The 26,336-nt window shown below is 43.1% G+C and overlaps 1 protein-coding gene across 4 annotated transcripts in view; it reads right to left on the reverse strand.

Annotated features, from left to right (window-relative positions):
* The window catches only part of pacs2 (phosphofurin acidic cluster sorting protein 2), a 48,229-nt gene extending 22,348 nt beyond the window's left edge, over positions 1 to 25,881 (reverse strand). For 3 of the 4 annotated variants that reach the window (XM_062397047.1, XM_062397048.1, XM_062397046.1), the window contains exon 1: positions 25,520 to 25,881. In XM_062397047.1, the coding sequence (XP_062253031.1) occupies positions 25,520 to 25,638 (119 nt within the window). In that variant the 5' untranslated portion in view covers positions 25,639 to 25,881. Of the gene's footprint in view, positions 1 to 8,496; positions 8,569 to 25,519 lie in introns of those variants that run through there. The other variant, XM_062397049.1, reaches the window with a different exon arrangement.
* Between the last annotated feature and the right edge of the window lie 455 nt (positions 25,882 to 26,336).

A 26,336-nucleotide genomic window follows, 5' to 3' on the forward strand; every position in this document is an offset into this window, starting at 1 on the left:
AAGAGACTTTCCATCTCTGAAGAGAAAATCCAATTTCTGAATATGCTGAATTGAAACTGGATGCAGGCCAAGGTTCTATACCGTTGGACAACAGCTCAGGGCTGAGGACAGAAAGAAAGTGATTTCAGAGAACCACAGACGTCCAGACTCTCCTGACCTCCACACCTCACGTCTCACATGAGCCTCGGTCTGGCTGAGGCGGCACCGCAAACCGCATCGAATTATACTGAACCCGACTTTTCTCTGCTAGCTCGCCGTTATACCTCCGTCCTGAACCAGACATCCGATCTGGGTTTGCTCGCTTGTGTGTGAGAATTTGTTCTAAACGTCTCAATATTTGTGGTGTCCAGTGTCTGTCCTGGGGAATCAGTGGTTCAGTCTCATGATGCCTCGTTAAGTTACAGTTTTGTCTTTTCCTTGTTTTTTTAAGATGGTCCCCAAAGCGTTCCCCCACATCCCTACACTCGAGGTTCACTCAAGGCTAGCCGTTTCCCTCCGTTTCCAGTCTTTATGCTAAGCTAACAACCTCTTACTAACTCCAGCTCCATAATTAAAACAGAACATGTAAGACCACCACTCCTACGACCACAAACGGTTTCTCTCTCCAGACCCTTGTAGCTCTTGATCAGATCTGCTCAGGGATTCAAACCAGCAACCCTAACCGCAGCAGGCGAGCAGAGTCGATTTCAAAACCAGAAGACGCAGCAGGATCTGATTACCTCCAATATTTGAAACACAAGAACAGCAGTAAATGGACAGATGCTGCACAAAGAGCACTTACACACACACACACACACACACACACACACAGACACACACACTGATGGAAAAGCTGACCACTGACACTTCTGCTGCGCTGAATGAATTTCCAGAGTTGCCATGGAAATACTTCCTCCTCCTCTGATGTAGGTTAACAGGCGGCAACCATCAGTCATGAATAAAGTAGAGCAGTAAGGTTGTGTGTGTTTGTGTTTGTGTCTCCTCCCTTCCTGGGCTGGAATACATTAGGGCCAATCTGATGTGGGACATATTGAAGCACTTCTTCTGCAGCCCAGATTGATGCGTTTCCTCCGACACATTAAACCGTCTCTCGTCGTCTCTTTGTCACACACGAGCAATAACTTCACACAAATCGCTTCCAACGCCCCGAACTCAGTCTGTTCGGGAAACGTAAAGTTGACTGAGGAGCCGTAGATCTGAGATTTAAAACAAACTACGTGACTCGATGACACACGTGGAAACCAGCGAGCAGGACTGAACAACATGTGTCTCTGATAACACACAACACAACACTGCTCTGCACCACTGCCCCCGGAGGATGAATGAATGGTGTTTACAGAAACTGCAAGTGGGTGTCAGTAGAAAACAAACCATAATGTAGGTAAGTTTATATTATACAAGGCAAATTTTTCCCACGAGTTACTAAAAAATATTTAATGCCTGCAACAACTTTCAGTTCACTTCTTATTGGGTCACACCTGAGGCTTTTAAGTCATTTCTCTTTATCGCCAACACCGAGGGAGGAGGTTATGTTTTCACCCCCGTTTGTTCATTTGCAGAACAGATTTCTATGAAACCTGGCGGAAGGATGCATTATGGGTAAGGGAAGAACCTATTAAAGATTGGTGTGGATACAGATCAGGGGAAGGGTGCAGGGTTCTTTTTTTTTATCCTTTTCCTTTACAATGTGAGATTTTACTTTTTTTGACGATTTAATCTTGATGAAAATATTCAAATTTAGAAGACTGATATTAATGAGTTGTGTTTAGTTCATACAGCTTCTCTCTCCTCTCGTCCGACCGTCCACTACATAGGGTATAAAGATTCTCACTACTTTCGATCACGCCTGAATCTTTCACGGATGACTCCTGAACTCAGATGTCTGAGTGGAAATCTAAAGGTGTTGCTTGACCCAGTTTAAACCCAGTTGAAATAAACACCCACCAGATGTAATGCAGCTCAAACAAAAACTGTAACATGCTGGTTCATGGTGATTTTCCTGGTGACGGTGCATTTACAGCTCAGAGAGTCCAGAGTTAATGTTTCCACTGAAAACTCCTCAGGTGGTTATTAACCCAGAGCCATAAATGTTCTCTGCTGTAATGTCCCTGAGACTGTCGTACGTCATATCTTGAGTGTGATAAATAACAAGACCACAGTCCTTTTCTTAAGCTGTGCACAAACCAGGAAATATTAAATTGACCTACAAATGAAACAAATCCCAGTTAGAGACTCTTTCCTGAGCTGCAGCCTCTTGTTGTACCAGATGAAGCGGGAGGAGAGGAACCAGCAGCTTGAACTGGTTACACTCAGAGCAGATTTTGCACTGAAAAGGCCAAAAAAGGAGGAAAATCTCTTTCTCCTGCCAATGTTCAGATTTTACTTCATTTCATTTCTCCAAAGCACAAATGTTTTTATATTCTTCTGTGTTTTTTAATCACCAGACCCAGACTGAATCAGACCAGGTCCCATCAGGCTTATTCCTCATATTCCTTCCATCTCCCTGATTTAAGCCTCGTGCAGATACACAGGCTGGACTTGAAGTAAGTCGGTTTTATGTGTTGGGCAAATGTAGATTTTATTGAAAGCAATCCACATTAACGGAATAAATAGAATTATAATATATAATACGTTGTGTTTTTAATCAAACATTTTACCTGAGTATATTATTTCTCCCACGTCAGAACCATTACCAAAGAAAAACACTGTTAAGAGCCATTGATGATCAATATCCATTTTTTCAAAGTCCGCCTGTAGCCAGTTAAACTCGTGATTTGGTTTGTTTCCAACTCGGCAATAACGTTGTCCTTGTCTAAAGGGTTTTTTAAATGAGTGACTGTGTTATATTAGAACATGGGTAAACATGGTACAACAGAATGCTACAATCAGAAATGTACTATTCGACGGCATGAAAATGAAAAACAACGCAAGATACATCCCGTGTTGTGTTTCCGTTTCGATGTGTTTCTGTGTTTGCATGCTTTGGTGATTGAGAACAGATAAAATGTGTTTGCAGTTAAATGCGATGTGTTGTGTTGCATGTGTGTGTTTATTCTTGAATCCATCATTTTAATTGACAGCATCGCCCTGAACTGACCGGAACACACGCAGCTCGTCCTTTCTCCCACAGCCTGAACGCTACATTCTCACATCTGTAAGGGTTCTGAAAACTCTGATTCACACCATCTCTGACTCACTGAGAATAAAACACATGAAAACAAGTCTCAGAAACTCTGAGCCAGCTCCTCAGCTGCAGAGGGTTTATTCTGAGAGATGCCATTATTCCACTGACTTGCAGCTGCTCTGTAAGAAGACAGAGGGATTTGATTTTCTCTGTCAGATTCTTCACCAGTCAGCAAATTAGAAATGGCAGGTGGGAGGTTTGGTTGTGGCACAGAAGATGCTGTCTGAGATTTTATTGCGCAAAAATGAAACTTTAATTTTTTTCAGAGTGCACCAAAAGTTTCTGTGGAGAAATCTTTGTCTCAGATGATCATTTTAATACTTTAAAACAAGAATCTCAGAGCTGAGGATAAACTTCCTAAACTTGGAGATGGGAAAAACAACTTTTTATAAAAAAATCTGAGCTGAATGGAAAAATAATGTCAAAAATCATTTTGACTTATAAATCACGACTGTTGGAATCATGTTGGTCCAAGAGGAGAGAAAACTACTGCTCTTAAAATTAAATATAGTAGAACAGGTGCCAGGCTTTTTTATATCTGTAAATTACATGATTGGAAATATAAATCAGAATTTTTAACACATTATATATCGCAACTGTCAATTAAATCAAAACTCAACTATCCATCACAGGCTTCACACATACTGTATATATTATTATATGATGAACAGATTTGTATTTCTCTCTCTTCATCTCATTCACACTCTGTGCACTGAAGCACTGTAACACATGGAGCTGGAGCTGTTTGACGCTCAGTTCCACGAGTGTCTCAATTTTAAAGGAAATAAACCTGAATTGAAACATGACAAATGTAAAATTGTAAATGGGAACCTGCTGTTCATCTAATTAAAAAAACCTTCAGTACAATCTGTTGTTGACAGTTTGAATCACACAGCCGTGTTCATGTAAAAACCTGTGGCAGCTTAAATGTCCATCAGCTGTTACATGTGTCTCTGAGTTGGTTTGGATGAGTCATCTACAAGCCTGTGTTGTACATATGTGTAGCCGTCGTTAACCTTCACAAAGAAAATCAATGCTTCATTATGTTCTGTTGAATTCTCCACACACCTGGCAGCCTCCACTATTCTCTCCTTCCTTTGTGCCTCGTCTAAATGTCTGAAATGAGATTTTAATTGCTGCTCGTTTATATCTTTCCATTGAGGTCTGGAGCGTCTATACAGCCCCCCCCCCCTACCACACACACAAACAAGTATGGAAGCAGTTCAATATCTTCTCCGTCATCATTGACTGTCCATGATTTCTAAAAAGCTCTACCGATCAGTGCAATGAGGAACTCGGAAACCCAAACACTCTTCAAATCGTTCCGTGTTGACCCCCCCTACGTGAATGATGGCTCCGATGTTTCAATCCTGATTTATATTTGTATTCTCTGACATTTTCCTACAGAGGAGAAGTTCTGGACAACGTCAGGAGCAACCGACTCGAACATTTAGCATTCTCAAAAACAGCCCCTCTGGAAAATGTTCAATTCAAGTCTGGAACCACGACTGACCCTTGGCAGTAATGAGATCCCCCCCTCCCTCACGCCTCACGCCCTCCTTGGATATTCCTGAAAGCGCCGACCCTGCAGGTCTCCTATGTCCGATGGAGAAACGCGGCATCATCGTCCCACCATTCCCACTTCAGGGTTCCTATGGGAGCTGCAGTTAAGTGGACATTACAGTACAGCATGTTGATACTGGAAGATCTTTTTACACAGTGTGACATCAAAGATGGACGACGGGAGGATGCAGCGGTCACATGGGACACGGTGACCTGCCAGACTGAAACCTGAGATACAAACATTAGAGATGAAAACTGAGTTCAAGCTATTTAAACACACTCACACACACACACACTCACACACACTCACACACACACTAAGAGCTATCACTGCTTCATTCCGGCAGCATCCCACTCCGCACATACCTCACGCTCTCAGCCTGGAATGACCGACGTGCCGACACCTTCTGTAACTCCACCGCCAGCAGATCCTCGCCACATGCCTCGCCGGCTGCAGCCAGAGGCCGCGGTCGGTAAACAACACGCACGGCTGCATTCTTTTCTTGCGAGGACCTTTCTGCTGTGGTGAGCGTTACAGAGCGGCCAGTGAGTGAGAGGAGAGCGGTGCAGATCTGACACAGGATCAGACACCGAGCACCCAGAGGAGTTACAAACCATAAAGTATGAACTCACAGTTTGCCCTCATCTAAACACTGCAGCAGATTTTAAATATATATATTTTCTTAAGAGCAATTGTTTTCAGAACGTGAAAACTGGGAAGAAAGAAAGAGTAAACTTTGCTGTTTAGGCCCAAAAGCCAAAAAGGGAAAAACTATAGACTGTAAATAATGATGGTTGCTAGGAGGGGCTGTTGTTTATGACCTGTACTGCAGCCACCCACCAGGGGGCGATGGAGGAGCCATTTCGTCCATCCTTATATACAGTCTACGGGAAAAACTTAAGTTGAAGACGACACTGATTTCGAAGTTATAGGTTTCTTCCTATAGACCTAAATACATTAAATTTGCATTTTTTAATCCATCATCATCATCATCGTTTGAAGAGTTTCATCTTCTTCCACACAGGATTCAACAAAAAGTTGTCGTCACTCTGAATTCCTGAAACTATTAGAGTGCAGTGACACTTCCTGTCAATGAACTCAAACAAACTGAAGTCCCTTTAAAAGGTCCCTTCTACATTGTGAATTATACCGATATAAAAGCATATAAGGACTTGTTGAACATTATTTTTCTCTCAGGTTAAAGTTTATCTACACACTAAAATGTGTCCGGTGTGATTTAAGGAGTTTATTCTCCAGAGAGAAGCTTCTGCTCTTGATTATATCTTTTTTTTTTTCCCCCACCGGTGCTGAATTTGTAAAAGCTATACATTGATTAAAGGACTGATGATGAGGCTGCACTCTTTTCTTGCCCCCCCCCCTGTGGAGTGGTATTATCCTGGTGCTGGAGTGGGGCACAGGGAGAGATGCCAGGAAGCTTCAGAAAGGAGGGCAGGGAGGTGAAGGAGAGGGGGGGGGGGCTGAGCTCAAACTAACGTCTGTCAAGCTGCAAGTTAGGTCTGTCGGATATGAGAGAAATGAAGAAATCAGAAAGGAGAAGATAGAAAATGAATCAGAAAGTGTTGAAAAGGAAAGTAAAAGATATATAATGACACAGCAGACAGAAAGAGAAAGTGGGCGGCTCTCACAGACTCAGACCAGAGCTGCTTCTTATTTTAGACGGTGCAAAAACAGAAATGACAGCCAGAGCAGCTTTCATCAGGGTTTTGGATCCAAGCTGCGACTTCTGCTAGTCTGCAGCTCACAATTACTGCTGCTGGAGAAAGATACTCACAGCAATACAACTCAAGATAATTTTGAACTCAGACAGAGACTGAAGAAAGACATAATTTATTTTTATAAATCATGAATTAATCTAAAGAATTAGGCCAAAATACTAGTGCAGAGTTTTAGAGCCACTAAATCAGAGAACTTTGGAAAAAGCTGCTGGATCCGTTTTAGTTCAAAAACTCTGAGTTTCGTTTGGACGATGCAGAAACTGAGACGTTTGGAAACGATGACGTAGAAACTCACAACCGCTTTCTACTCACACTGCCAGAGCACAACATTGATAATCCAGCAGGAGTTTGTTTTTGCAAACAAATGTGCAGTCGCAACAGTTCCTGTGACGCTTCCTGGTCACGTGCGATAGGTTTTCAAACTAAAACATAGTCCTGCGGATGCAGCCTTAGTTATATTTTAGAAGCTGGTCATAGTTTTTAATGTCATATCTTCATTTGAGAAGCAAAAAGAAATTATGTATTGAATAATTTAAAACATCACATTAATATAGTGGAGTAAAAAATGCAATAATGGAGAAAGATTGTAAAGTGGAAGAAAATGAAAATACTTTCGCTACACGAACTTACAAAGGGGGAGGAGGTAAAGACAAAGTGTCTCAGGCTGCTGCATTGACATGATTTGTCATTACACACTTTCAGATGCAGAATCCTGAGCCTCACTAATTCAGACAATAACTATAAAAATGAGACAGGTCCATTAGATACTTAGAAACCTGTGATAGCAGAGGGTGATGCACGGGGGCTCAAACACTGGCTTGTAACAGAGAAACTCTCATTCATCCTCAACAAGTGCAAAAACAGCAAAGTGATTTAAAGAGAATCAGCAATTCTCATTCTGCAGAGGGCGAGAAAGTGGAAAGAGACAGACGTCCATCATTAGTACACATGAAGCTGCTGTCACCGATACAATGAATCCTGTCAACACCGATTAGGACAGAATGTGAAGAACCCCCCCCCCCCCCGCAGAGCAGCTCGGTACAAGTACACAGCTCCTATTGACAAATCACACAACTCATACACTACAATCACATGTATCAACCCAGCCAGAAATCTGACAGAAAGCTGTAAAGCATCTCATCCAACTTTGATCAAACACACAGGTCCTGTATTCTGTGTTTGGTGGATTTCCTGTGACCTCAGCCCTGCATGAGACAGACGGGGGTTTTCGTTGCGTGTTTAAATAAACTTGACTTCATCCAGAGGGCAACCACATCAAGAACCATAACAACCAGGGGCAACATCAACACAAGAGTTGGGAACAGTTCCTTTTATGTGGCTTCTGGTTATTTGATTAATTCCTGTGTGTTTAACTGGAAAACAGCAGCTTCAATGGACTAATGACCCCAGGTGTTGTCCCTGCATCAACCTTTGTATTGACAACAAGCTTGACACTGAGGAGTTGTGTCAGCACAAGTCAAGTTTAGACAATTATTGATGTCTGTTGGGAAATCTGTCCTTTTGACCTATTTAAACTGTTTCTTAGCATTAGGCTTCAACAGTGCCCAGCTGCAGGGGAAAGTATTTATATCTTTTTTTACATCAGAATTATTTCATGTTGTCTCTATTTTGTCTTTTTTTAAATTAAACTTTAACACAAGAATTCTTGTTTTGTTGTTTTTATTCTAAAAGTCACAATTCTTCCAAACCTAACCCTGTGCTATGGAAGGAAAGTTTATTATTATCATATATCTTGGATAACTTGGAAACATGGATAACCCTAACCCTTAACCTAACATCAACCTAATTCTAACCCTAAAGCCAAGTCTTAACCCTCAAACAGCCCATTGCAAAGTGAGGACCGGCCAGAAGGTCCTCACTCCGTAGGTAGTAGACTTATGGTCCTCAAAAGGAAGCTGTACAAGAGCACACACACACACACACAGACGTTTGTAAATCCGTTATAAGCTGTTCTCAGACATGACCTCCGGAGAATTGTCTACAGGGTTTACCTGGACTTTGTCTTTCAGACGTGCACAACGCAGTCACAAGAGGTGGAGCAGCCGGGTGCAGCAGACAGAGACAGGAAGTGACTTATTAACTCTGCTGCGGAGATCACATGGCTTTGTTTACAGGACACCGACACTGTCATCGGCTCTTATCACCAGAAATTCTCTTGGCACATTTGTTGGTGTCTTCTACTTGTAACTCCCCTGCTGAGTTCTCACATGAACTTCTCCTGGATTTCTACAGGGACATTATACCAGGAGATCTGGTGGATAAAGCCCGTAGAAACTGCAGAGCGTCTCAATGCACATGGAAGTCCTCCAATGATTAGGAGGAACTGTGTCTGAAAGCAGTTTTAGTGAGGACACTCAGTAGCCCCTTACCCCAACCGTCCAAACTAATTCCCATTAAAAGTAGGTCAGGAAGTGAGGACCAGCCAAAATGTCCTCACAAAGATATCGGTACACACACACACACATAGCAATAAACAACAATGTTATGAATAATGGAAGGATTAAAATGCAGGAACTGAGGAAACGTTACAATAAAGCTCATTAATTTGCATAGAGTGGAGTGCCTGTGGTCCCAGTGGGAGTCGTCCCATATCCACTGCAGTGTTAATAGTCTGAGGCTCGCTAACATGCTGACAACAGACTGACAGACACACACACACAGACATGCAAGTTGTTTAAAGGTGAGAAAGGTTCAAGTGAAGCTTTGCTGTGGTAGGCAGAGAAGGCAGTCATACCACACACACACAAACACACACACACACACAAACACACCCACCCACCCACACACTATAATCAATCTGCCGTGGTTCTTTCCCATTATTCAGATGTGTGCCCGGGGCTCTCCAGCGCTCAGCTGCTCATGCAATATTCAGCTGTGGGATTTGCCGGCGTGACAGAGCTGAGACTGGATGTGTGTGTATTGGGTGTGTATCTATATGTGTGTGTGTGTGTGTGTGTGTGTGTGTGTGTGTGTGTGTGTGAGAGAGAGAGAGAGTACTTGAGCCCACGTTCATTCACAGACTTGTTCTCTTCCTGTCAAAGTTGTCGTTTCTCCTCAGACAGGTTGAACTCAGATCTATTTACAGTTCGGTATGTCCTGGGCTTCGTGATCATTACACACACACACACACACACTTATTTATTTTTAATTTATTCATGTATGTAACTGTCATAGTGTGTTGTTCTTTCAATTTAATACATCAAAGACATCAAAATGTGATTGTGGATCATTGGAACTTTAGTTCTACTATTCTTTTGATATTTTCTAATTGGACTTCATCCCCTCCAGACACTTGTGGTGCTGGTACGTCTTGTACCTGATGTTTGAGGCTCCCACTACTTCTTACAGAAAGGAAAGAAAACACAGAAGAAGAAGAAACATCAGAACCAGCTTCTCCATCATCGAAATTTAATTGCAACCTTAGATATTACCACTGATAAAACTGTTAAGTAAAACTTAAGTTCTGGGGAGGATCAAGGACAGTTTTTGGCTACTCTATTGCCTTTTATATTGCTTTATTCTCTTGTATATCGTATTCTGACGTGCCTGCTGTACAGCAGTCTCCCAGTGTGTGGATTAATAAAGTGTTATTCTTATCTTATCTTACTCCGCTGGTCAACATGTGACTCTGCTCCTCTGATGTTTCTAATCATCACACTCAGAACTGATCTTTATAAAAACCTGCTGGATTCATGTTTATGTTCCTGGATAAACGGGGCGTCGCCTCTTCTGCAACAAAGAAGTTAAAACACTGCGTTACTTCGTAATCTGAAGGAGAAACTTCTGTCTGCAGGAGTGTGTTTCACTGAGTGTGTTTGTGTGTGTGTGTGTGTGTGTGTGTGTGTCCGTCTGTCACTCTTTACACACAAACTGATAATCAAATGGGTTATTCACCATCCGGTCCTATATTCTAAAATAGTAACTAATCGATGATGTAATGACCCCGGATCGTTCCGGTCACTTTAACCGGTTCAGTTTTGCAGATGCTCAGTTTATAATGCAGGAGTTGGGATTGGACATTGACGATCAGGAGTCTTAGTCTCAGATGGTGCGGCTCAGGAGGACCAGGCCTCAGCCATCTCTTCTCCATGTGGCGAAAGCTTAGCTGTGTCTCACTCCTGTGACAGCAACAAAGACACATCAGCATCAGAGGCGTCGGCCATCACCGGCTGCCACCATGCAGACGCACCATCTGAGGAGACATCGGCCAATGTGACGAGTCGACCTATCAAAGCGGAAAGCTGATGAGAGACGGGCAATGAAAAGCGTCTCAAAGTTCTTTGGCAGATTTGTGAGGAGAATGTTTGGAAGAGAATGAACACAACTGAAGGACAACGTGAACCGGCCAAGTGCGAGTAGCTGGAGGTCTCTTGTCTGTTCCAGAGGAGCATGTGGCGTCCGTGTCCTGAGGTCAGGTCAGCTGACTCAGTGAACTCTTTTAAGTCTCTTCCTAAAAACACACTTATCGGAGATCCTTTCCTGAGTCTTAACTTTCCTTATAACTGCCATGATGCAATTTATTTTTACCTGCTTTCTTCTAACTGCCTTTGTGAAGCACTTCGTTACATGTGTTTTGAGAAGTGCTCTGTAAATAAAACATTTAATGAATCCCAATTCGGCCTGTGTGGGCTTCCTCCCACTGCCCAGTAACTTGCAGATTGGAGTTAGGTTAATTGGAGACTCTAAATTGTCCGTGTGTAGAAGAGATAAAGGATTTTAGTTATAATAATGTCCTTAAATATATAAAATCATTCTAGAATAATATTCGGTACAAAACAACAACACACACTGCATACACTCATTCACTCATACACACATTCATTCCTCTCTTTGAAGTGGCTGAGGTTCAAACATAAACCTCCTCTCATGAATAATAAACAGACGACTGGAGGCAAAGTCTAAACTCCGTCCTCCTCACTGCCCTCGGCTTCCTATAAACAACGCTCATATTTGCTCAATGAATCTGTGTCAGTAGATCATTAGCTCCGAAGGCCGGCAGAGCGGCAGGAGACGGTTACAGCTCGGCTTCAACTTCTTCACACCGCACCTTACGTCTCCACGTCGACAAGCTTTTATCATGAAAGGAGATGGGGGGGGGGGTTGAAGATGCCGGCTGAGGCTTTCCTCCGACGCTGCCAAGACACAGGAATGCCGTTACATGTTAGGTGGAGGGAAAACAGAGAGAGCGGAGGAGAGAGAGCGCTTCATATTTTTATCTTTAAAGAAAATCGAGGCTGGGATTCTACCTTTGTATTTTCTGATCAGCTCCTAGGGAGGAACTCTGCAAAAATATCCAAGTCGATATCACTTTAAATGTGAGCACTTGAAAAGTACCGATGGAGAAAACAGGAGAAATGTAGACGAGCTAAACAGCTTGAGATGAAATAAACTGTAATAAACTTTGTAACACCTGATGTTCCACTCGAATACTAACGAGATGTTTCAAAAGAGCAAAGGAAAATACTAAATGTAAGAGAGGCACTTGGCACTTTTATGACATGCATCCGAAATGAACTGAAGGAAAAGATGAAAACATCTTCAGAGCCGTAGTTTCTCTATTGTGCTCCTGTGTCGAGTGTAAACAACCTGCGATTGTGTGTGCGTGTGTGTTTGTGTGTGAGGGAGAGAGATGATTTAAATGTTTTATTTGCACAGCAGGATAATAATGAGCACAAGCAGAAATTGTGTTGGCTTTCCAAAGCATCACCCAGAGGCAGGTGAAGCATAAAAGACGTCAGTTAATGAAACTGAATACACAAAAAGAGAAACAGCGACAAAAAAAACCCACAAAACTGGATTAGAGGGAGAAACTAGCTTTGACCCTTTAGATGTACCTTTGACATTGGATCACTGAATTCTAATCAGTTAAGTTAAGTTGGAGTTCGGGTGTCAACCAGAGTTTAAATCTGTTTTTTAACTGGTTTCAGAGGAAACAGGAGTTCACACCTGCAGTGATTTTTTTATAGCAGAATAAAAAACTAGAATTAACGCCTTGCAGTTGTCTGCCTCGGCCAACATTTGCAGTGTCAACCCCTCTAGGTGTTACTGACGTACTGTCTTCACAATGATATGAGGTTATAATGACTAATGAATTCAAATCAGTTTCATCTTTGGGTCCAAGTGAGTTTTTGTACCAAATTGGATAAGGTAACCCGGAGGTGTTTCTGGAATATCAAGTTCACAAAGCAAATAACCGTCACCTTTGACCCTCGGCCACTGAAATCTAATCACATCCTTCCATGAATGAACAACCCAAGAACAAAATACTTCCAGCCACCGGTTGTCTCAGACGTTGAGGCACAGAAAGAGCGACAGAGGACGGAAAGAAAAAAGGAAAACAGAACAGATTAGAAGAAGTGGAGTTAAAGACAGAGCGATAAAGACGGCTGAATTAGACGGGGGGGGGACGGGGGGGGGGGGGGGGCAAACATCTCCTGAGACCAGGAACGTTTAGACCCCGAGGATCCCGACTGTCTCTCCTCCACTGCAGTTCAACCATGAAATCCCCCCCCCCCCTCCCCTGTCGACCCGAACGTTACCCTGACAGCTCAATAATTGACTGCTTATCTTTTATTAATAGAGGGAGCCATTAGGCCTCGGAGCCGTGTGTCTGGGGTTCCGTCTCGGAGACAAAGCACCGCCGGTCATCTCATCAGACACGTCCTCCTGTTGTGTTGTCTTCGTTTTGGCGGCTGCACAATGCGCCGCTGTACCGTGACCTCTTAATTAGTCCCATACACAACAGAGGTGTCTACAGTGTCACTGTGGTGTTAGCACGTTACCCACAATGCTTACATCACAGAGCAGCAGAAGATGAACTGGTTCTTTACACAACATCGTCCTGAAATGTTTATTTTGGGAGAACAAGATGCTTTAGTTTTAGTTTTGAAGACCGCAGGTGCTGAGAGACGCTTTCCAAAGGGACTAAAGAAATCAAACCATCTCAAATTGACTTCTCAAGATCAACGTTAAATACCTCGTTATCTCAAAAGACAACATATCCGATGCTTCTCAGAGCCGAACTTGATTGATTCGGTGAAGGTGCCTCAGTTAGTTAGACAGGACAAGGACAGAGGAAAAAGAAATCCAATGATCACAGGATCAAATTTGACTTTCATCAATCTGAAACAGACGGAAAGAAGAGATTCAAAGAGGTCACACAAAGTACAGAAGGTCAGAGAGGACAGAAACAAAGACAAAGATTATATTCATTATATCATTATAAGAGATTATAAAACAGTTATTTTGGATAATGGGGGAAAACAACTGTGTATTTAGTTTGTGTGTAATTGATTCCATGCATCGACTGTTTATTACATGACTGCTCCTTAAATGTAAAGCCAAAACCTCTCGATCGCCCCCTGGTGGCTGGTTGGAGTACAGGTCTATAAACCCCACCTCCTCCATGTTGATAAACGGAACATGGACCAAACTTAAGTCAAAATTTTTGTTTTTCTCATATATGTTATCTGTCATTTCAAGTTATTCTCATCACACAGAAATTATGTCACAAGATATTTTGGCCTCATTTCTGCACAGTGGGAGGAAGTGGAAACACATGGTCTGTCTGTGTTTACAGCCAGTGACTCAATGGAGAATAAAACAAGTATATTACCACGATTTAAATATGTATGTAGTCATGAATAAGAACATTAGGGGATACAAAATAAGTAGTATTACTCATGTTATACAGGTGCTGAGTGTGACTGAACACTAAAGAACATACACTGGAGAGATTTGACATCAGGACACTCATCAACTTGCAAAGACGTATGTCCACTCATCGGGATCGGTCAACTTCCTCAGAGTTAAACTGCAACTGCTCTCCACTAAAAAAACACCAACTTCATCCCATTAAATCTCCAGATGGAAACCTCTTGTTTACTGGTTTGTGTCCCAGATGTTACACATCAAATGCCTCGGACAGACTCGAGGTATGTACAAACTCCAGCTAGAAAACTGGTTGGAAAGGATGAGCATCTCAAAGCTTTTGTGGAAGTTCCTTTGACTTATAACTACTTGGAAAAAAAGAGTGAATAAAAGAAGCTCCTGTGTTTTTTGAATTGCGACAAAAACAGAATCAATCCCCTAATATAATACTTCTCTATCGTTTAATAACTAATATCTAAATATATCCTTGTTCATTTCCTAGGATGAAAAGACCTGGACACAGCTGAGCTTCTTCTGACGCTCACTGAAGACAGCAGCGTGTTCTCTACTCTCAGTGAAACACTAATAACCAGCTGTTAAACACTGACATCCACACAGAGAGATCCTCGTAATCAAATCTCCTCGACTCGGTCAGATATTCTCGACCACAGAGTCAGAGGAAGGAAAACAGTGGAGTAGCTGTGACATTGAGCTACGTTCACTACACCGGGAGATTTCCCTTTTTTTTAATAATCTATAATAAATGAAATCCATCAAAAATGCAGAACAGAGAGATATGAATTCTATCTCCTCCATCAGCTCAGAGTGAGAGTGACTTAGAAGCAATTAAAACCTTGATGAAACCAGTTTATCTCCGGGGAGATGTGTGTGTGGTTGTGTGTGTGTGAATGGTTGTGTGTGTGTGTCTGTGTGTGTGGTTAAAGCAGCTGACGCAGAACAGGGGAGAGCAGAGAAACATCAAGTATTCAGCTGAGAGCCACGTCATTGTTTTATGTCTCACAGCCAAAGTGCGGAGAATCTAATCCACTAAAAAGAGCACAAAATGATGCGTGGCCTTTCAAGAGCCCTGGGGGGGGGGGGGCGCAGCAGAAACCAGAATACAAATGAGAGCTTTGTACTTAGCGATCCGCATCGCGCTGCCCCGGCTCTGCTCCACCCACGACGCCGGACACCCAGAGGCACCATCCCTGGACTGGAGAGGAGTTTCCCCTTTACAGCCGGTCGGTGAAGTAAGACGCTCACGTGAAATGTATTCAAACTGTCGGATGGAAATACAGAGGAACGTTTGCATATGCTTGTTTACTGAAATACTTCTCCCAATGGCTCCTGTCTGAAAAGATAAGATGTGGAACCTGTCTGCAGAGATTTGCTCCCATTCAGCCACAAGAGTGAGTCCAACACTGGGGCAGGGAGGCCTGGCTCTGGGGGTTTGGTTCAGAGGACCATAAAGAAAACTCCATTAAATATTGGTGTATCAGCACCGACTACTTCTGATTAATGTCATATTGCTACTTATTCTTTTGGATTTTGGCAGATATGAAGCCCCGGGTATGATTTGAGCTGTTAGAAGCTAGTTTGAGCTTAATATGAGAAAAGATGAGGGGAGGGAGAAGGCTAGGTTTAGGAAAATATATCAGGGAAACGGTTAAATAAGGACTTATCAATAAAACAAATATAAACTGGTACCAATATGAATAAGTTGGGGTTAGTTGTCCAGATTTAATGGGTTGGACAGTTGTATTCCACATCAAACTCTGAAAACCATTTCCTCTTACATCATGCTTTTGTGTGGAGTCATTTTCAAGAAGAGAAACTTTATCCAAACCAACAAGAAGGAAGCTTGTTACCATTTTAAATATCACCGTATGCTATGTTCGACATTAGATTTTCCCTCGTTTGCAATTAATACTAAAGTGCTCAATAATGACTGGTCACAGAGGCAAGAAAATAAGTCGCAGATTCCACAAAGATATCCTTCAGGCTGAATGTGGGAATCTGTTGGGGGGAGTCGAAATCCAGGAGTGTGAAAAGTGTTACGACAAGCTACAGCTAATGAGAGCAAAAAAAAGAAAATCTTATTTGTGTGAAAACAGGAGGATTCCTTCAAAAAATTCATAAAAACCTAAAAGAGACATTATGGAGATGTTGAGGCCATTTGAAACCATTTAATTCATAAACAGAATGAAAAATCAGTGGAAATACTCATTAACTGGAATCTAAATCATCTCCGTCAGGACGGCCGGTACATTTAAAAAAAAGCTGCAACACAATTACAGAACTGACTCTCCCACGACTTTCCTTCTGAGCTGTGAAACATGTCGACTCAAGGTGGATTAAACCAACAGGGGACCCTTCAGACTCCATCACCCCCCGGGGCTGAAGTGTCCTAGATAATGATTTTAAAACCAGTCGAGAGTTTGTCAAGAGGACAATAATTGCGACAACAAACAAACTGGCGAGGCTCTTTTGCCACGTCGGTGCTAATCTCTGGGTTGTTGGTTGAAGAGCACTTCAGCAGGATCAGTTACTGGTGCTGCCACAGCTCTCTGTGGTGTAGAGCAGCTGGAAATGGACTGGTGTGGCTGAGGGAGTCATCTTTAACCACCTCGACACACAGCTGCTGATGACTGATGCTCCATTAAAGGTCTTTATGAACTGGATGTGAGTCTAAATGTAGGTTATACAGATTTAAAGCCCAGTTTAAAAAAGGAATAGTCCAAAGAAATCATATGGTAAACCAAATATTCAACAAGCTAAATCATCAACCCACAAAGTTCTCACATCTCAAAAGGACTTAATTTGGCATCTTAAGGAGTAAAATGTGTTTTAAGCTGTTGTAACTTTTTCAGAATTTCTTTGTATTATCTTGCACAATGACAAAAACTTTCAACAGAAGCACTAAACTATACAGATTTTGGGGGAATTCAGGCTTAAGGCAGCAGCATCTATCTCTCCTACTGGTTTTCAAAGGAATAATTGACTGGTTCCCTGGAAGTCACAGTTTGGACAAACAATCAGAGACGTTGACTTCATGGTTAAATCATAACTCCACTCGGTCTGCAGGTCTGAAGAATCAACATGAGACTGAGGGAACACATCAAGATGTCCCTCATTATTAACAACGTATTATAAAACCCTAGAAATGAAAATATTTGTCAGACTTCCTTCGCCCCAAAAAACAGCAGAAAAGTTGTGTGTAATTAATGCTATGTGATTATGTTTGTGTGTTTTGTGGCAGTAAAGATTAATGTGGCCTTTCTGGAAATGAACTTGAGACTTGAGAAGAAAAGACAAGATCAGGTAAGATAATGAGTTAATGAACAAGTAAAGAAATATAATATAAACACAAGGAACACAAACAGTATTGCACATATGAGATTGAAATTTCACCTTTCATGTGGATATTAACCAAAAGTAATATTTATATCTGATAAAAACTCTAGTTAATGGAAAAACAGCACTAAATATATAAAACTTTTAACAGAAGCAGTGAACAATACAGAGTTTGGGGGGAATTCAGGCTAAAGGCAGCAGGGTCTATCTCACCTACTGGTTTTCAAATGAATAATTCTTCAAAATCTCCAGTAAAAGGCAGAAAGACGGCACTGGGAAGGTTTTGCAGAAAGCACCTGCTTCATTTACGTTATATACGAGAAACCACAGGTATGAATGTTGAACCATCTCTTCATTTCTTTAATAAGATCAGACAGCGGACAGTTTCAGAGAGCGAGCCTGTCTGTTCCCTAAGCTGTGACCGAACCTTTTAATATCCACTGTCTGCCAAAAACAAATATGGATTAAAAAGACAGAGAAGCTCTACTTTGCAGACAGGTCAGACACAACACATCCCTTCCTCCTCAACTGGATTTGTATAAACTGGGCTCTGATGGTATTATACGCTCTAATTCAATGTGAGGTTTCTCTGAATAATCCCAGTCACTTATTTTCATCGGCGTGCGGAGGCCCGCTCAGCATCCAGGACGCCAGAGCAGTTGTGTTTACCGGCTTGTAAACCAGACTGGCCACCAAGCTCACTTCCCCCAGTCACACATGGGCAGAGATGACTGGTTTTGGGTCGATCTAACCAGCAAAACTTCAGGGAGGAGTCTGGTGGAAACGCAGCGGAGGTGGAATGACTCAGCCACACGACAGCCCTCCTAATTACAACAATATGTTCAACCTTCTCAGCTCTCCTGCCCAACACAAGTTTTCTAAAAAGGAACCTGACCTACATTTCTCCTCCACGCTCTGAATTCAAATAAAAGTTCTTTTGAGCCTCAACGAAAAAAAAGGGGAACTGAAATAGCACAACTCCCTGTTTCTACACCGAAGGCAGAAAGGCCTGCAGGGGGAATCGTGTAATCAACCACAACTACCAGAGGGAAAAGGTTTATTCAGCAGAGAGAGGAAGAAAGGATCAAGGAAGCCACAACATGAATAATCATCGACAGGATGTGTTTGGCACAAGAGACGTAGAAAGTAACACAAGTCGCTGTGGAAAACAGTGACTCATGTATTACGAGGATTTCCCTGGAAGTCACAGCTTGGACAAACAATCAGAGACGTTGACTTCATGGTTAAATCATAACTCCACTCGGTCTGATGCATATTATTAATAATGTCTCATAAACGTGAATGTTTGTTTGTTTTGTGACAGTAAAGATTAATGTGGCCTTTCTGGAAATGAACTCAAGACTCGAGAAGACAAGAGAAGAAAAGAGAAGATCAGGTAAGATAATGTGATAATGAACAAGTAAAGAAATATAATATAAACACAAGGAACACAAACAGTATTGCACCGATAGACCTTTCATGTGAATATTAACAAAAGTAATATTTACATCTGATAAAATCTGTAATTAATGGAAAAAAAGCACTAAAGCACTATTCCCCTCCACTAGTAACACACTGTTATTATTCAGGAGCAGAGACGTTTTCCTTTTGTGGTTCAGCAGCTTCCTCGATAAAATATCTCTCTCTCTCTCTCTGAGATGAGATTTTTGGATTTGGGATAAAAAAAGACAGAGTTGTTCATTATCATAACTAAAGAGAAGGTAATCCGCAGTTACGTAAGGCGGTGGAGGGGGGGGGGGGTATGATGGTGATAAAAGCAATGAACAGAGCTTAATGACTACTTTAAATGGAACTGAAGATAAGCATCATAGATCCTTCCGGAAACTTATTAAATAATTAATAATAATTTTTTCAACTTTTTACCTTTGGAAATCTGTTTAAATGTGTCACATTTTACTACTTTGTAACATCTCAAATAATATGATCTTATCTCATATTTTCTTATCTTATCTCATCTTGTCCTCTCTCATCTTATGGAGTAATGTGATGACTAGTGACTGGTGAAACCAAACAAGCTGTAGATCATGTCTCTAAGTTCTTGCATGACTCCACTATATGATGCTGCTCTCTATCATCATTCCTACATACATCCATCATGGATCTAAGATATATCTAGGATATTGAAAAGGGTAGTTTTGAGAGACTTCACAGTCATATGGTGTCATATCATGTGAACCCTAACCCTATCCTTTTCTGATCAATATGAGCTCTACATCGTCTTTCTAGCCCTTTTACTTGTGCAGATCTGATGGAATTATTATTTAACATTTCCAACGTGTTTTAAAATGATCGCCCTGCATCGACCACGCCGACACGCAGGGTGAGGAAGACGGCGGTTTGACAGTTGTGTAAAAGCTTGTACATTAAGCTTAAGTGAAGATTGAACAAGTGACCAGAAGTCTCTCCTCATATCTCTGGCGGCCCGCCTGCTCGTCCCGTCTTCCAATTAGCATGAATTTAATTTGTGGAGCGTGTGCTGATAAAGCGTCAGAGCAGTGGGGGCTTGTAGAGAAATTGCACAGTGACACAGATTTAGCTCCTGAGCCCCGAGGTCTGAAACTCCTCAAACACAAAAGCTGCAGCTTCATTTTTCAACAGTTATTTCTCACTCTGTGATAATATGAAACTAAATATACGACAACATCCTTGACACTACACACTCAGGCTGTTTAACAGTAATCTGGTGTTTATGTCTACACTTAATCAGTCGTATAATATCCGTCAGTCTGTTGACTGGAGCCTGTCCCAGCCTTGTCCCTGCTGGCAGTTCAAGTGCATCATCTAAATTCAATAAAAACAATCCCATATTGTGCATGTCGCATTATTTCTTTCATATTTCAGGACACACACACACACACCCTCATAACGCAGAGTTTTCCAGGCCCCTGATCTCATCCTGCAGAGAGTCAGTGGATTCCAGCTGAACAGATATTATCAACACTGGTTCCTTAAAATCAAATATTGTCTGTGGGGAAATAAGAGAAGAACACAGAGAGCAGGCGGTCAGGCATGACACCAGGCACCGAGGCATGAGGAGAGTCAGCTGGAGGCAACATCGATCGGCCAGCAGAGTCACAGAGTATCTCAAGTGTGTGTGTGTGTCTGTGTGTGTGTGTGTGCGTGTTAGGAGGCGACCGCCCTTTCCTGTCCTGCCCCGTCTGTCCTACAGAACGCGCTGCCTCAGCAAGATGGAGCCGGATCTCTTACATAAGGAGCTACAACTTCACATCCAGGGAACAAGACATTTCTCTAGAGAGAGAAATCTCTATATCAAACATGTTGTGAGTTGGGTTTCTGACCAGTTTTTATTTAACTATTTACTTGATAAACAGAAGGATAAATCCGAAAAACTCAGTCCAACTCTTTAGTCTTCAAACATCTGAATTAATTTCTGTACAGAAGTTCATGGTCCACAGAGCATGAACCCGACTGACTATCCCCAGACTCTTAAACCATGTTCACGTATTCATTAAATTCCTAGTTGTCTTCTGAATGACACAACATGTAAGGTAATGGACGAGGTGTGTAAGATATTCATGGTTCCCAGAGGATCGGCTAAATAACTCTGTTGATCCAATACATTTATATTCAGTAAAATATCTCAACATTTACAGGATGGACCAGACTTTCATGGTTCCAAGATGATGGACCCTGATGAGTTTGCTGATTCAGCTATTTTTCTTTGGTGCCGCAATAAGTTTGATACTAGCAAATTAGCTAACTATTGCATTGACTACTGCAAATATACATTTTGGATCCCTTAAATTGTATTCATAGGCCCTCAAACTAAATGTTGTTGATGTTGTTTATACCAAAACAACAATAATGTCAGCGTGCTGCACGATGAACTAAGTTGTTAAACATTGCATCTTAGCATCGTCACTGTGAAAATGCTCTACATGCTAACATTAGCATCAGAGCACCAGATGCTGGCCCGGCCGCCGACTCTCAGTCTTGTTCAAACTCTCAAACATTGGTACACAACAGGCACCGGGTGCAGGACAACAAGGATAAAAAGGGCAACGCACAACAATGGGACGCTTTAACTGCCTCTCGCTCGTCCCACTCACGATTCCCACAGTGCGAGCAGCTCCGGCAGCCGGGGGACAAAAGAGCAAGTGTCTCCGTCTTGGATTCAAAGCGACGTCTCAGCACTCTCGACTCCGACAGGCCCAAACACGACAGCCTACTGGGTCCAGCTGCCACTCGAGGGCCCGTTCAATCCCGCCTCTGTCTCAGGCCTCACGCCCGTGGGCTGATGTGCAGAAATGCAACCGATGCCCACTTTGAAAATACCAGCACAGAGCTCCTGAAGAGCAGAGGGCCAAGAGGGAACCATGAGGTCTGAAGAGGCTCTTAGAAAAACATATTCATCTTCAGGGCCCCTCGTTCAGAAGCTTCTCACGAAGAGCTGACAGGATTTCAGATTGCATTTCACGTTCACACCCAGCGTGTCACTGAAACAGGCTGCAGGAGAGCGGCTCTCTGCGTATCACCACAGCAATTCACACCCCCGGCTTAATATCACGAGCAGCGGGCGACCAGAGCCTCATAAACGCCGCCTCGTAAAAACACTACAACATTTGCATTTCGCCAGCCAGTGTTTTCCTTGTCGGAAGCACCTTGGATTCATCTGAAGTTGACGCCTGGATTTCCAAAACCACGGGCAATTATCTCTCCCCCTCCGAGGTATGCGATCAAGGCCCCTCCCTCAGCTATGATGGGTGATATGAAGCATCTCAGCGTGGAGTGGCACGTGTCCTGATGCGACTCGGGGAAACATGAGATCGAAGCCGAGGCAGCACATTCATCTGCCAGCCTCCCGGCCCTATGAGCCTCGGGCTTAAGAGACAGAGCGGCCTTTATGGAGGCGTGAAGAAATTACAGGCTAAATTGACAAAATCGGCAAAAGAACAGATTGTACCGGTTCACATAACATGCAAGTCAGTCCCTGATGTAACAGTTACAACAATGATGAAGCAATGCGAGGCCATCAGAGGAACAGAGAGAAAGGGGTGGGGTCCCATTGTTCTCTTCTTCCAACCTTCACTTTAATAACACAATTAAAATGTGATCTGCTGGAAACTGTCAAATGGGTTTGAATGCTCCATGGAAACTCAAACTGTTTCTGTCAAACTACAACTTGAAAGGTCAAGTTGGAACTTTAATAATGATAATAATGATCTTTGCTTTTTAAATAGTTTCTTATTGTTTACCGTCAATTTTTTCATTTTCAACTTGTAAAGCACCTGTGTTGTGAATACTGCTACATAAATCAAGTTTATTATTATTATTAATAATGCTTCACATGAACAGTTACTGAAGTCTTACTTGCAAACTGAATGACCTTGAGGATTTGTTCCCTCTGGTTTGAGAACTACATAAATTAATTTGTTATTAATGACCTGACAACTTGCACTGCTGTACTTAAGGCTCATAGTTAAACACTGTGGGAAATGTCCTAATTTTCTCCTTCTTGCCAAGAGAAAATCAATGAGCTACTTAAATATGAGGCTGCAGCTTGAAACTGCAAGCCTGGCTCTGTCCAAAGGTAAAAAGCTGCACACCAGCAACTCCACAGGTCATGAAGAAGAAGGCTGAGGGAATAACAATAACAAAGTGGACAGTGTTGAAGTATCCCTCAGCCGGTACTTTCCCCCTGGAACTGGGAACCTGTGCAGGAACTGTGCGTTTCCACCACAGGGAGCCGGGTCTACATTGGTTCTCCAGGTTTCCCCTGTGCTCATCTCTGACTGTTTCCACTAGAAAACACTAATCAAGCTGCTCTGCTGTGGACACGTCGTCCTCTGAAGACAGGCAGCGGTCATTTTCTTTCACCACCTCCACAGGTGGACATCACAGGTGGAGGCAGCTGATCTGACGTGTGAGCTCCTCCTGTCTGAGCTGAGGGACAGCGCTCGATGAGGAGAAGCCTTCATCCAGACAGACTGTCTGCGGAGGCCGAGAACACATTAGAGAAAAGTAGATCCCCTCAGTAAACCGGGGGGGGGGGGGTCACGCGGGGGATTGAACCCACGACTCTTTAGTCACAGGAGCCTTTTTATCCACTTGTCCACTCTGCTGAGTAACATCACAGCTCTGCTATTTCTGGAAAATGAATTAGTCTTATTTCAGCTAAAAGCCATGCAATGTAATACCCACTGACGGTATTAACTTAAGAGGATAGAGCGGAGCTAAGGAGGAGCAGAACAAAATGTAAAAACACACACACTCACTCTTGTATTAGTAACTGCTTCTGTTACACTTCACCACTGACAGACGTGGAATTTAAACTTACTCAGGTCATGAAAGTGTCAGATTTTAACATGGCATCAAAAAGCTTTGGATCAGATGTGAAGAAACACACAACTTTGTGTTATTTCTGAACCTCTCCACTCCGGTTTTGAAGTGTTTGCACATAACAAGCAGGTAAGAGGTGACTGGAACTCAGCGTAGATCAAAGTGTACGTTCCATCGGGATCAAAGTCACTTCCCACTATCTCAAAGCTCATTCTCTCTTTCCAGCCAATCACCTGCAAGATGTCAAAGTTTAAAATATAGTTGCCAGGTCGGCACCATGATCACTGAGCGTCCCACGTCCACTCCTGCACCCCCACAGCTATGGACACCCTCTCATCTCGCTTCAAACCGTCCAATCAGAAGCCTCCATGGGACGTCCTAACTTCGTCTCTCTTCAGGTATGAATGACTGATTTTCCTTGCTTCTGATTGAAATATATCTAAATGGACAATGTTTTGAAACATGTTGTGTCTCTCGTGGTCAAATTCATGTCTGATCTGCGTCTCATCTGACCCAAGTGGCTGTATTCAGGTGAACACCTTGTTCTGACCTCAGGAGAGATGAACAATTACAACAGAACTTTACTGTTTTCTATAAAGTCCATCAACAAGCAGTTTGCAAAGCTGCTTGTGTGAGAGCACCAGCTGCAACTCACAATCGTTCTAACTTTCATTTAATCCCCTTGTTGTTTCCTCAGTCGATCAATTGAGGTTTAAAACAAGAGAAAATCAAGAAATGTCAAATCACAAATTCACACGATTGCAGGGGACGTTTCTATCTGACCGACACAACCCCCGAAATATTGGATTTCCTTTCCTGAGTTCCACTTAACACTGTGTTAAATGATAAATGTTAATTATAAGAATGAAGCTCAGGGTTTAATTCTCGACGTGGAAAGTATAAAACCTAAAAGAGTCAGAAAGTTAAATTATAAACAGGGATATTTTAAGTCATTATTAGTCTGGACACTTTAATTGAACAATATGACAAACTTTTACTAATTCCAGGGTCTCAATTTGAAATTTCTTTGGTTTTCTCTGTTTAATATTGGATTTAAAGCTGCTCTGATAACACTACTGATCTGAGAACATCTCATTGAGCTCTGAGAGGCTGTGACGGGCCTTCTCCATTATTTTCTTACATTTTAAAGCCCAAACTATTAACAGGCAGGTCCATAATGCATCTATTGTTGTGGCTCAACCATCAATGAAACAATAACTGCTCCTGAGCTAATTGTTCCACATCTGACCCAGACAGTTCAATCTGAATGAGACTGGGATGACGTGCAGTGTTTGGGTCTCTGGGGGGGGGTCCCAGGATGCGGACAGGTCTCCATGGTGCAGCCGGGCACAAAGATGGAGATGCATCCTCACAACATTCAGACGGAACCTGCAGGATACACACCTCCTCCTCCAGGCTGCAAGGAGGCTGGAGCAGGAGGTGTGTATGACTTTGTTTGCGTTCACCCCCCAGCTGCCATATGATCCATCTCTTATTTACCACCTCATCCACCCAGTGCAGGGGACTGGGGGGTGAATGGGGGGGGGGGGGGGGTTTGCTGGGTGCTGGGCCTGCATGGGCACCCTCTGGGCACGACGGTGGGTCGAAGCTGGAGGTGTGAGCCGGAACAATCCGACGAAATGACTGTGCAGCTTTGTGAACACCTTCGGTAAAGTTGCGGGGACTCACCTGGGGACGCAGTTCGGGGAGGATCCGTCGATCTCCCACGTTGCGAACAGGTTCATGGGCACCGGTCTGTTGAGAGCCCCGCTCCCGGGGAAGCTCAGCCGGCCGCTTCGCTCCGCCATGGTCCGGGGCGGCTGCTGCTGCTGCTGCTGCTGCGGGAGTCCGAGGAGGAGCAGCGGGGGTTTGCAGGGGACAGCGGACCGGTGCGGGTCCTCTGTGGGTGCGTGTGTCCGCGGGAAAGAGGCGTCACACGCTCACGGTAGTGCGATGCGAAGGGCGGGGGGGGGAGCTCATCCCTCCGTCCTGTGCGCGCCGGGCGGGTAGGTGCGGTGCTCAGTGCCGGGGAGGATCTGCAGAGTGCGCAGCGCAGCTAGGAGACACGGAGGTGCGCTTGTTGTGCCCACCACGCTGCTGCCGGGGTATGAGGGGTGGTAAGTGCCACACAACCACGTGATTTGACATTTTCAAATCACGGTGATGGCATCAAACGTAAACATGTCTGATTGTGAGAAGCTAATGGTTATTCGGCTCTTGGTGAGACGATTCAACTGGGACCAGTGCATCAGTTCATAAACGATGCATGAGGCAACAGACGCTATAATACACATTATTTTGCCATTTTGATACTTGAGGGCGAGTACACAGAGTGTCACTCGATCTCTCAAACGAGATCCAACAGAAGGTCGACAGGCCTCAACATCTACGCCTCCGCGTGCACCACCATTGTTGTTTGACATTAGGGGTAGATCCAATTCGAGCATCCAAGGTTAACTGGAACGTAGCAGTGTCATTCTTTATTTTACGTTCCATTAAACCTCAG

Source organism: Platichthys flesus, chromosome 10 (assembly GCF_949316205.1).
Source record: "Platichthys flesus chromosome 10, fPlaFle2.1, whole genome shotgun sequence".
Taxonomy (NCBI): Eukaryota; Metazoa; Chordata; class Actinopteri; order Pleuronectiformes; family Pleuronectidae; genus Platichthys; species Platichthys flesus.